Here is a 14,200-nt window from a genome sequence, read left to right as displayed (position 1 = left end):
TCGAGCATTTAAAGTTCACAAGTAATAATCATTGAGCATTTAAAGTATTATTGAGTTGTCATTCACAACCTCTTTACTGTAATAACATTTCATTCAAATAATCTCTAAATTTCACATCATCCATGCAAATCACATCATCATTCTTGGGATGTTTGTATCCATTTTGAGAAATAATTAATTTCCAATCTGAATCACTCAATAATTCTCTCACATTCATGAATAATCTTTTGAGTACAACTGCATTTCCTCTACTGTACAAATAATTCATTTGTGATAAACAAGATTTGATAAATAAAAATCTTTCATCTTGATCATTGGTAATACATGGTATTAGAATATGAGAAATAAAATTGCAAATCCATGGTTGATTCACCTTATCAATCGTACATAACATTTGCATAATTCTCTTATAGGAATTGTGTATATAATTGACAATTATTGATTTTGATTCTTCTTTTAGAAATAATTCTTGAATTTTCTGAATGGAACAATTTTTCATTTGAATATCAGAATCATGTTCAATGTTGAGATAGATAATAATTTCCATAAATACTTGAATGTATTGAGAGAGATAGGAGGAAGACGAAGAGGAGGATTGTTGTTCTTGTTGTTGTTGTTGTGGAGAATGATCATTCATCGATGGTCTACTACCATTATTATTATTATTATTATTAGAATTATTATTATTATTATTAGAATTATTATTATTACTACCATTATTACTATTACCATTATTAGAATTATTAGAATTATTATTACCATTATTACTACCATTATTACTATTACCATTAACACTGTTGTGAAATTGTCGATGAATAGCTCGATCATGTTCATTCTTGACATAATTCACAACATGTCGATAAGCATGAATGATTGGATGTACAATTAATTGTTCAGAGGTTAATCGTTTAGAACTATCCTTTTCAATCATCATTCCTATTAATCTTCGAATACTATTTAATATAATTGAATCATAGAGTGTTGAGATGGGTCTATAATTTTGTAATACTATTTTTAGAAATGTGAGATGAGAATGTCCACTAAATAATTCAAATAAAGTAACACCCAATGAATAAATATCTACATTGTAAGAATATCCTTTTTGAAATACAATTTCACTGGCACAATAGAGAGGTGTACCACAAATACTCTGTAATGAAACTTGATGAATATTTGATTGTATTGCTTTTGATAAACCAAAATCACCTAATTTAACATTAATATATTCATAGGAATCAAAAGATTGATCCATTTTGGATCGAATAGATGCATGATGAGTAGTATTAGTATTATTATTATTGGTATAATTATTATTAGTTGTGGAAGTATTATTATTGGTATAATTCTTATTATTGGTATTATTCATAGTATTAGTTGTAGAAGAATGGTTCTTATTTTTTGAAAATTGAAATCTTTTTTTTTCATGTGGTGAATGTTGTGCATTCTCTTGATGATGGTCATACTCTTCATTCTCATCATCTTCATCATCTTCATACTCTTCATCATCTTCATCTTTAATATATTTAGAATAGACATAGTGTGGTGATAATGCATCATTGCTTAATAAAATGTTATAGGGTTTGATATCTCGATGAATGATTTGTTTTTCTACATGACAATAATATAATACATCAATTAATTCAATCATCCATTTCAATAGAATATAAATGGGTAATTTTAAATGTAAATCTTTTTCTAAATAATCTCCAATACTACCCATATTACAATATTCACTCACAATGACAATATATTCACACTTTTCTGAATGATTGTATTGTAAACTATCATTGTCATTTCTCAAGACAGCACCACCACTCATAGTTCCAATAAATTCCTGATGGGTCATGACATTCTTTAATTGTACGATATGATCATGTTTTAATCTCCGCATAATCTCAATTTCATTGAGAATTTGTTCACGAGTTTGTTTTCCAGAATGAACTGGAATGACTTTAAGTGCCACATATTCATTCAATTCTTGATCAAGAGCCACATACACATCCGAATTCATTCCTTCTCCAATTTTCTTACGAATTAAATATCGTTCATTAAAGTAACGTTCTCCCAAATGCAACATGTAACCTCTCTCTACTTGTTTACCATTTCGGAGAATGGTCGATTGTTCATGTTCTTCACGTGAGAGAGCACTGGAAGTACTGGAAAAGAAACCACCACCACCACCACCACCACCATGATTGCCATTCACGACGGAGTGATGATGATGATTGCGTCGACGACGAGTACTACTGCTACTACTACTACGAGTGCTACTGCTCGTCGTCGTCGTCGCAATCATGGGGTCCAAGGTGGAATGTGTGGATCGACTGGAAGTGCCACCCATGATCGTAATTGTTGTGTCAAGGTTGGAATAATAGTAGTCGGTGGTGAAAGCTCTAATGATGGATTGGTAATGTGAATAAGTGAATAGGAGGAGTGTGGTGAGAGTCTTAATAATTATTATTATTACTGCTATTTGGAATGATGATATTACTCATGTAGGAGGGGTATGGGTTGTTGTTGTTGGTGTTGTCGATGATGAGAGGGGCGAGCGAGAGAGAGGTGATGATGTATTCTTACAAGTGAGTTCGGAAAATAAAGACTTTGAGTGTTGTTATTGACGCGTGATGGAAGAGGATGATGATGATGATGATGAATATTAGGGAGATCTTTGTTCGAATAATGAGATTGGAAAGATTTTTTATTAACACACACACACACGGGTTCACACACATGCAACACCAACCACAATTTCTATCGAACCAACAACCGTTCATGAAAGAGTGCTTCTCCTGATCCGAACCGAGGAATGAATACGGCGTTCAAAAGCATGTTTATTGTTCTTGGTTCTTTGATCTCTCGATATCCTCTCAACTATAGATGCTCAATATTGCAAACCATCACAAGCCAATTATTGAAAGAAAACGCGTTTATAATAATTATTGAAAAGAAAACGCACTCCACTCACGAAAAAATGTCATCCTCCTCCAACAATCCGAGTGTTTCTTCTTCGGGTAGCGGCGGTCAAACCACCACTACCACCACCACCACACCACCCGTACTTGATATCAATTCAAGTCTCAATATTCTTCAAGAAAAGATCATTTATCATCAAGATCCTCATCATGATGATGATCAAAGCGGTTTTGATGAAGACTCTTTTGCTACCATCCAACAACAACAACAAGTTCCTTCTTCTTCTCAACAACAACAAGATACTCCTCAACGAAGAAAACAAATTCAAACAGCACTCTCCAACATCTCTGAATTCTTTATTTATTATTATCAGAGAGAGTGTAAATTTTCGTTAATGAGTCAACAACTCTTAGAGACGACAACGACTTCCTCTTCTGCTAGCAACAACAACACCTCCTCCTTCTCTACTACTACTACTAGTACCAATCAAGATTCTGATTCTGTCTTTTTTAAAAACGTTTCCAATTATCTCAATGTTTCCATTCAACACTGTTTGAGAGCGTGTGGTGATATTTCCAATGATGTTCGAATGTATGCCAATGAACATCTCAGAAAGATTATCAAATCAGTCATTGATACTCATTCCGATCGAATTTTAGTGATTCTATTCAAATCGATGAAACCAAAAGTGAATAACAAGTACAGCATTGTTACAGCAATTTCCAATTTTGCAAATATTTCTCATTATATCAAACCACAGAAATGTAGAACCATGGTTTCATTCATTTTACCACAACTGATTCAATTTATATCACTTGAATATGAATATTATACTTTTATTATTGAAAATATTACAATGAGTGGATCATTGGACAAAATATTTGATATTTTAGGACCATATATAGAAGAAGAAGAAATTTACGATTTTTGTAAAGATTTATTTAAATTACTTTCTCATCCAGAAATTGAAATTAGAAGATCAAGTGCTAAATCCATTTCATCCTGTTGTGCATTTGTACCAACCTGCCCCATCCATCAAGTAGCCTTAGATGTTCATGAAATTGCAATGAGTCAATGCTTTAAGAGTCAAGAATGTACTGATTTAAAGACATTGCAAGGTTGTTTGAATACATTTTTGAACATATTACTAGTTTTGGATGATTTCTCAGGTCGGTCATCAAGAGCCTCACCTATTCACTACTCTCGATATCAATCTTTTAGTAACTTGGTGTGCGATTTATTAATTGATTCATTGAGTGTTCAAGATCAGAGAATATTATCACCATCTATAGAATTATTAACTAATTTACTTTCTAAATTTAGTAATTATTGTAAAAATTGGATTCGAGGAAAAGTGGATGCTCTACTCTCAAAAACGTTTTACATTCTCACTACTTCTAAAATGTTAGTGACTGTAAAAAGTTATATTTTAGAAGCACTCTCTCAATTTCTTTATGTATTTCCTGAATGGACTCTTGAAGCCTTCCATAAGAATTCCTGTCATTTGAAATTTTTATTTGACATTTTAGAAAATATTGAAGAAGATTATTTAATTCGAGGAAAATCATCCATTCTATTGGCTACTATTATTGAAGTATGTGTCAAGTTGCAACACAAGAACTTGGTGGAGAGAGTGAGACCTTTAATGGAAGAAGTAAAAATTGGTGGAAATGTTGCAACAATTTCGGAGGAGAACTGCTCTAATATTGACACAAAGAATTCCATTCTGTTAGATTTTGAAACGATTCAAAGTGATGCTGTGAGTGGTACCAACAATGCCAACAATACAATCACAGATACTTTGACCACAATCACACCAACAATCTCACCAACCTCAACAACAACCACCTCAACCACCTCAACAACCAATATTCCACTCAAAGATCTTTCTTCACATTCACTTCTCTCTCAACTCACTTGCATCATTGTTGATAAAATCATGAATATCATGATGAGAGAATCATTCAATCATTTACTTGTGAGAATGTTAATTAGTTCATGTAGTCTATGTCTACCCATTTGCATGCAATATTTACCAGAATTAGCATTCAATATTCCCAAGTACATTCTTTCTATTATTCATGTGAATGATAGTTTTTGGAGTGTTAAATTTGAAATTTTGAATTTTCTCAATCGATTTGATTATACTCTGATTGAATATTATGAAAGAAAGAATAATTTGAAGTTGAACTCTATTGGTACAGTAGCCACTACAAGTTCGACTGATATCAGCAGCACCACCACTAGCAGCACCACTCAATACACTCTCTTACAAATCATTGTCGACAAAGTTGTATGGAAATACATTAGTGATGACAATGAAAAAGTTAGAAAATTAGCCTGTATGACTCTCATACAATTATTACCCTATCCCAATGTCATGAATAATATTCACACAACATCCATTCATCATGGTTCCTCTTCACAACAATTACTTTCATCTCTACATTCTAAAAGTGGAAGTCAAATGGCATCTCTCTTTGAAAGATATTCATCAGATTATGATACTCGGTTACTCAAACAAATAATTTCAACAGAAATGTTACAATATATTAATAGAGATGTCATTAGAGAACATGAATTAACCAATGTTGTACTAGTGATTATTCGATGTATTTCACAATTGACTCTTGTGAGAGATGACAAGCATACATTTATTGGAATTATCAAATTATTATCATCATTAGCAAAGAGATATAGCCAATACGATGATTCAAATCCACATTTAATATCTCTTCATAATGATGAAAAGACTGGTGGTGCATCTCATAGTAGTGGTGGTACTAGTACTAGTGGTAGCGGTGGTAATGATAGTAATATGAATACTATGAATCATCCGAATAACTATTACAACAACAACAACAACAACCACTCGACACAACGCATTCGTCATCAACGTACTTCCTCCATGGGTGGTTTCAATACTTCTACAAGTGGTGTCAATGCACCTACCAGTAGTCCTATTACTCCCAAACCAGTGATTTCATTCTATGCCATTGAGATTTTAGAATTACTATTAGACAAGTTGAAATATTCAGCTGAAATTTCTACTGATCTCAATGTACATTCCATGATTGTTAAAACGATTGGATTATATGTATTACAATTGAAACATTTAACACGTGGAATGAATCAAAGTAATAATCAGTATAATAGTAGTCAAAGTAATACTAATAATAATCAAAGTTTTCAATCCACTCGTACTTCTAATGACATGATGATGATCAAAAAAGTTCAACACATAACTGAAAAATTATTATCCTATGAACATTTCATGATTGATATGATTAGCAATGTATTTGATGAAACATATATCAAATCAAGTCCTATTCAATTGAATTATCAAAAAGATATGCACAAATATGTCTATGATAAGTTATATAATAACGTTAGACAATCTGCCAAGTCATCCATTAGTAATGCCACGATTGATTCTACTTATAGCAGAGATGCTATTTCTATTTTAAGATCACAATTACTCAAAACTCTCTATTTTATATTATTGTATGGATCTACTCAAGTGATTGAAACGTATACCATCTCAATGATTCAATATTTACATTTCAATGTGAGATTTGAAAAGAAATTTTCCATCCTCTGTATTCAAGAATTATTTGTTTCTTTATTTGGTAAAAAAGATCGATACTACAACATTAATATACCAAACTATGAAAGTATCAAACCATTGTTCATCAATGATGAAGATGATGTCATTAATCCAATGGGAGCCAATCAAATGTTCTCATTTGCCACTCCAATTTCTTCCTCCTCGTCATTACGTAAATGCAATGGACTTTTTGAAAAGATATTTGTAGAAGGTAAAAACAATGTATGGTCCACACGGAGAGATGTTAATTTAGGATTGAATAGTATGAGAGTGCGAACAACATCATTACTCATCCCTAACAAGAGTGGTACTAATGGTGATGGTAGTAATAGTGGCGGTGGTTCTGGTAGTAGTACAACCGAATCCAACAACAAGAATTCTTCCACTACGGTCCTCACACCACAAAAATCTTCCACTACGGCAATGGCGGCACAATCTCCCCCCACCAAGAGTACCAATTTCAGTTACGATTCTAAATTTGGAGATACTGGAAAAACGTATCGACAAATTCTTGGAATGTTCAATCCTGTGGTGATTGGTTTAACAAAATCATTCAAACACACACATGATCGATCTTTACAGAATGTTATTCTATTCATGTTGATAAGAATGATTTGTATTGGAATAGATTTTAGTCAATTAGATAAGGATGGATCATTTATTCGATATATTTTGAAACAAATTGATGATATTGAAACTACTTATTTGACTGATTATGAACCTGATCATACATTGTATCAAGTCATGGATTTCTTGTCTGTCTTGTTGTACATTGTCAAGTATTCACATTTTCCTGACAATCCATTTGATTGTATTAAGAAATTGGCTCAAATTGGTTTGAAAGAAGAGACACATAAGATGGATGAAAGAGATTTATCTGTAACTGGCAATAATTCAAAGACTTCAAAATTACAACAACAACAACAACATGAATGGAGTATGACCAGTATATTGAGATCACTCTCTCCAATTATGATTAGAGCTTATTTGTGTGAAACGAGAAATGCTGCATTGCAGTGGAGAAGTTCTAACAACAACAACAACAACACGATGTCGACCACCACCGATGGTAGTGCTCTTTTAAATGAATTCTTGAAACATGTCAAATTACCAGAATGTCAAGCAGTATTGACCTTATTGTTGCGAAATGTTCAACAACAAGGAAATGTGCACCTCTCAAATACTACCACTAATACTACTACCACTACCACTACTACAAGTAATAGTTCAACGTTGAGTAACAACAACAACAATACAACACCAACGATGGAACCCCATGTCCTTCTCGATATGAACATTCCAATTCAAAACAATCCAAACACAACTGCTACTATGAAGAGTCCTCATCATGCAACAACAACAACAGTATCATCCTCCTATTCATCCTCAACATCATCCTCAACACCATCTTCATCACTACATTATTACTCTCCATGGAAACATCTCTCAAACAAGATTTTAACAGAATGGGTCATTCATCAACAATTACAAGTGGACATGGATTGGAGTCATGTTTTAGTTTCAAACATTGGAGATGAATTTGAATCGACTCGTAATGATGCCACTCTCTATTATGATCATATTATGAATCAATTAATGAGTGGATCAGCAGGTGGTGGTAGTGGTGGAGGTGGTCTCAGTGGATCTTCAACTCTACCATTGGGAGGTGGTGGTTTATCAGGTGGAAGTGGATCTTCTTCTCATTCGAGTGTCTTGTCGAATGGTATTCGAGGTGCGAGTGCATCCAAATATGGTCAAAAAGGATGGAGTGGTGGTAGTGGTGGTAGTGGTCATTCAAGTCCTTCCACTTGTTCCACCGGAATGATTGATGAGTTTCGAATGGAATTATCGAAAATATTTTATTTCATTGATGCCTTGTATATTAATGTTCATGATGAAGAACAATGGCCAATCATTCGAACACTCAATGAGGCTATGAATCAACACTTGAATGAATCATGGATGGATCATTCCAGATACTACTTGGTCTCTCAAGAGTCATTTCGAGTAGGATTAGGATCCTCCAATACAAGTCATGTTCTAGAAGTGGAATCTTTTACAACGAGGACGAATGATGGTCATCCAATGATGACCATGATGACCACTACTCAGACTACTCAGACTACCACCAATACTGAACCTATTGATGTACATGCTACATTTTCTTCTTCGGACGATGCAAGAATATTCGTCATTTCCAATCTACTCAAATCACTTCTCTTTATGAGATTAATGAACAGAATTGATAAGAAAGAGAACAAAGTTGAACACTCTTTACGTACTTTGGAAACATTTTTAATGTTTTGTGTCAAATCATTGAGAATTTATATCAATCATAGAGATTCATCATCCATCACAATTGTCAAGTATTTAACATCAGAAATGTTACTAGTAACTATGGAATTACAAGAAAGATTATATTCCAAATTATCCAATCATAGACTCATTGATAATGTTGACAAATTGAATGAAATTTATAGAAAAGAGATTATCTATTTTTGGAAATTATTTACAGTGAACAGTGAATACATGGGAGAAGATACTGAGAAATCAATCAAGAGATTTGATTTTCCAATCTATGCCTCTATTTTATCTCTTTTATTATCACATTCTAAAATGTTACCAAAAGAATTTGGTATTTCATTTTTCATTGAAATTTACAAAGTATTCCATTCGACGAGTGCTGCAATTAATTCCACTTCTAAGAATGCTGTCGACACTCCTCCTCTCACGATGGCCTATCACTATCAAGTCATTCAACAGAAATCTCTATTTTTAAGTATTATTCATATCATATTGAGTATTGTTCAATCATCAATCAGCAACTCGAATTCGACGAATCGATTGAATTCTGTTGATTCCAATTTCAAGAATAATAAGGAACAACACTCGGATCCTTTACAGTCCACTTCCATTCTAGATCAATTCTCTCCAAATACAACTGAATCTCAATTCTCGACTCCTCTCACAGAACATCCTTTGAATCTTTTATTTAAAGAATGTTCGATTCAATATTTATCAAGCAAGATGTGGAAGAATATGTTGAATCACTTCAATGAACCCATTGTTCAAGAATTTATTACTTGTTATTCTGACAGTATTCAATCCTCCAATGATTTAATTGGATTATTTGAAGAATTAGATGAGAAATTCTCCATTAAGAATCAATTACAAATCAGTGATTTGAGAATATTATTCAACTTTGTTAAGAATTATATTAGAAAGAGTCATTTACATTGTTTAATTCCAAAAATGGTGAATCAATTAGAAGAAAGATACAAAGTTGAAACCACATTTATGAAAAAGAAAATTCTCAAAGATATGATCAATTACATTAATCAAAATAACACAAATACTCTCAAAGCACAAATGTTGAAAAATGATTACAAAGTCCTTGATAAGATTATTGAAAATGTGAATCAAACTATTTTGAAATATCGAATCGATGAAGAGCATTCATTCACTTCTACCACTCGTATCATAGATCCCTCTCTCAATCCATTATTGGTACAAAGTGAATTGGCATCCAATCCATTTGTAATTTCTAACTTTTTAATTGACTATATGGATAAGGGTGATTTGAAATATGTTCCAAATATTGTCTCTTCAATGAATGCTCAATCTCTGAAGGATATTATTTCACATTTTTCTGGAAATATTGAATTTGTGACCTCACTACTCATTCACTTAAAGACATTTGATCAAATACTTCCATTTATAGATTTTACATTTGATCAAATGAATCGATTGAATCAAGACATGACAAGACAAAACAAATCATCATCTTTCAGTACCTATTTGAAATTATCAAATTTACTCTCTAAATTACTTTCTAAATGTAGAGCATTTCATTTAATGGAAGACAAGACAAAACAAGTCATTCAATTCACTTGTCAATTTATTCACTTGTTTTATGAAGAGAGACTTTTACAACAAGCAGTGGATTTGATTGATGTTGATTACATGTTATCACTCATTCATCAAGTATTATTGTCGTATGGAAGTTTATTTCAACAAGATTCATCATTCATGATTGGTGGTGGTGGTGGTGGTGATCAATGGTCATCTAATCATACAGAGGAGTGGTTGAATTCAAGTGGTGGTATTGGTGGTGGTACTAGTGGCGATATTGGTGATCATATTCATTCATTCACCACACTCATTCATTCCTTCATTTCCAAAACATGTCAATTAATTATTGATGCCACTACCGTCAGTTCAAATACAAGGAATATTCTTACCAATTCAAAGACAAGTAATCATCACCAATCCTTCCAAAGACATTTGAAACTCATTCTATTCAAGACCTTTCAATTGCATCCCAATATGACCATGCCATCAGAATTTCCTGATCTGGAAAGTGGTGCTATTGGTGGTTCATCGGGTAGTACGAGTAGTGGAATGAATTCACTCTATGGATTCTCAATTGGTAATAGAATTCCATTCATTTCTTATCATCATTTGAAATTAATTCGATCCATCGGATTGGAACTATCCAAATGTTATATGAATTTGGCATATTCTCCATTTCTACCAAATTTAGAAACTGGATATTATCCTAGAATTGATAATGAACAAGTAGAAACACTCATATTGATGATACAAGAAATGGGATGTAATGAGGATATTTTCAAACAATTATTTGAAATGTGTTTTGATTTATTGAAATCAGAAATAACTCAACCTTTTGATGAGATTCATGTTCTATTTTTGAAATTACTCACATGCATGATTTGTAAGATGAATCAACCACCACAAACATTTACATCATTGAATGATATTGATGATGATGATCATTTGTTTACGAATTCGAGTGGCAATGGTAGTGGCAATGTTAGGAGCGGTGGTGGTGGTGGTAGTAGTAGTACTGGTGGTAATAGTACTGGTGGTAATGCCAATTCTCCTTTGAGTGCCATTCTCTATTGTGTGGACAATTACTTGTTAAAGACAACAAAAAGTTCTCCTTGTGGCACTTCTGACAAGTTGTCAAACTTGAAGATGTTAACACCTTCCAACAACAACACCATTCAAGTAGAAGACATGTACTCGAGAGCTCTCTTCAATAGTTTCATGCTCTTCATTCAAGAGAGTATTCAAAAATATTCAAAAACAAATTTAATGATTGCAAAAGAAATGATCAAATCCCTACTTTTAATATTGAATAACAATATTGTACTCTTTGCAATCAATAGTCAGACCTATTCACTTCAATGGTTGTTTGATCTCTTTAAGAATACATATAAGGAAGCCATGCTGTACGATGATTGGTTGCTCGCACAATATGCTATTTATGGACTTTCTAAAACGTATGCCATTTTGCATTCCAATAATTCAAGAGATGTGGTCAATGAAGATTACATGATCAAAGTAATGGAGACATCTCTCGTAAACTCTCATACCAAACAATCAGCATGTCAAAGTATTCTCTCATTTATTGAATGCAATAATAGAAATATTGTACTGAAATTATTACCATATTTAGCAAGTAATATTCAAGGATGGTTATTAGAGAAAGAACAAACCGTGTATAATCAATTACTACTCTTGAAAATGATTACACTCATTGTACAACAATATCCAGAAGCATCTGTTCATCAATTAACAAAAAAGACCATGGAAGCACTTTTCAATTTGAGTGATGATATTGATGCTCCACTTTCCATCGTGATTACCATCTTTAAATCCTTACAGAATTTATTAATGAATTATTCACTCTCACAATTTGAAAGAAGTTTAATTGAGGCCATGACGAGTATCAAACAAAGTGCATCGTACATGTCGTCTTCCTCTTCAACAACAGCAACAGGAATCATGATGACCAATACTACTGCTGGTGCTTCTACTACCCCAAATATGAACCATGTAAATAGTAACCACCTCATAGCAACAACAACAACTCTTCAGAACACATCCATGATGAGTAAGATTGTTCATCCATTTAAAAAGATGACCATTGATACTTCTACTTTTTCAAACTTTACACAAATGCTCGCTCAGAATCGAACCATCTTGTTAGTGAGAAAACCAACTGCTGCATTCTCAGGTAATAGTAGTTCTAGTTCCACACCATCATCCAATTTGAATACTACTGGTAATAGTTCTCACACAAAGACCACTAATGTTGATGATGTTGTTGCCTCAAGTAAGAACAAGAGTATGAGTACTTCTTCTTCTACTAGTAGTAGTAGTAGCAGTAGCAGTGGTGGCAGTGGTAACAGTAGCAGTGGTGGTGGTGGTGGTGGTGGTGGTCATTCAACTACACCTACTACTAATACTACTACTCCTACTAATAATACCATTATAGATATCAAACTCACTCCAACAAGTTCTTCCACTACTTCTCAACCCAACACTACCACCACGACAGCCACTACAAAGATGAAACAATTTATGAGTTTCTTCCAACCCAAGAAGAACTCACCGACTCCAACCACTGCTGCATCTAGTGGTTCAAGTGGTGGTGGTAGTGGTGGCAACACAAATGTCAGTTCGAGTAGTGGCTATAGTACTAGTGGTGGTAGCAGTGGTGGTAGTGGCTATAGCACTAGTGGTGGTAGCAGTAGTAGTACTTTGAGTAAGGCAACAACAACACCATCCACTCAGCATGCTCCAACCAAATCTCTTGACAATAACATCACTCTGAGTAGAAGTGGTAGTGTCAGTGCTGGTTTATCATCTTCCATGTCAAGTACAAGTATTGCCAAGAGTATAAGTATGACATCGATTGCAAGTGCTGTCTCTCGTTCTGCTGAGAGTCTTCAAAATAACATTTCACAAACGAGAAGAATACTATTATTGGGTTTAATGGCAACTTTCATGTATACTTCAACATTTTCTGGAAATAATGGAAGTATGATCATTTCTTCTCAAGATTCATCACAAAAAGAACGTGCTAAAGTGAATATTTTACATTTAATTGAACAATTCCATGATGGTGAAATTGATCGAGAAGGTGAAGTTCTATTGAGATTTATTCCACAATTAATGGAAGACTTTTTTGAAAGTGAACAAATTCTACCACTCTTGTACAATGAATTTTTGAGTGCCAAAACACATCCATTGTTACTCTCTTTGTTACTCTCTCTTCACATGCCACATATATGTGGCAAGGATTCAACCAATCAGCAGAATTTTGAAAATTGGATTAATATGAGTATGCAAACCTTGTGTTTGAAGCAACCACCAAGTGGAGCCTTGTGGGCTCTCTTGTGTCTATTCATTACTGTTTGTATGAGTGAATATGATCATCATCATGCTGCATTGATCTATTTTGGGTCAAATCATTGTGTCCATGAATGGAATCAAATTTCTTCACATGCCTTCCTATTGTATGGTTCAATATTTTATAACTACTTGTGTCAGAAACAAATGAAAGATGCTATCAAGACATTCTCACAAGTGGTGTTGCCTCAACTCATTGAAGATTGTAAGGGTCATTTGATTTATGTCAAGTTGTTGAAGACTTTAAAGTTTTTATGTAGTGGTGGAACTCGAGTGCAATCCAATAATAGCAGCAATGAAACCATGATTGAAACTACAAATTCTCCAAAGCAGTCAACAAAAGATTCATTGGCCAGTGAATTGGACAGCTTCTTTTGAATGGGTTGTATCTTTTAATTAAAGAAACTTTATAAATTCTTTCCATTCTATGAACAAAAAACAAATCCAAAAAGCAATGAA

General features: G+C 33.4%; 2 protein-coding genes across 2 annotated transcripts; one reads left to right on the top strand and one right to left on the bottom strand.

Moving 5' to 3' along the window:
• Positions 1–73: 73 nt before the first annotated feature.
• Positions 74–2,341, bottom strand: FDP41_005215 (uncharacterized protein; the record flags this gene model as incomplete). The annotated part of the gene is made up of 1 exon (XM_044708716.1): positions 74–2,341. The coding sequence occupies one exon, from the start codon at positions 2,339–2,341 to the stop codon at positions 74–76; it is 2,268 nt and encodes a 755-aa protein (XP_044560601.1).
• Positions 2,342–2,971: 630 nt separating this feature from the next.
• On the top strand, positions 2,972–14,119 carry FDP41_005214 (uncharacterized protein; the record flags this gene model as incomplete). The annotated part of the gene is made up of 1 exon (XM_044708715.1): positions 2,972–14,119. The coding sequence occupies one exon, from the start codon at positions 2,972–2,974 to the stop codon at positions 14,117–14,119; it is 11,148 nt and encodes a 3,715-aa protein (XP_044560600.1).
• Between the last annotated feature and the right edge of the window lie 81 nt (positions 14,120–14,200).

Source organism: Naegleria fowleri, assembly GCF_008403515.1.
Source record: "Naegleria fowleri strain ATCC 30894 chromosome Unknown tig43, whole genome shotgun sequence".
NCBI lineage: Eukaryota > Heterolobosea > Eutetramitea > Acrasida > Naegleriidae > Naegleria > Naegleria fowleri.
Note: the sequence above shows the minus strand (reverse complement) of the source record. Positions and strands in the feature narration are given on the sequence as shown.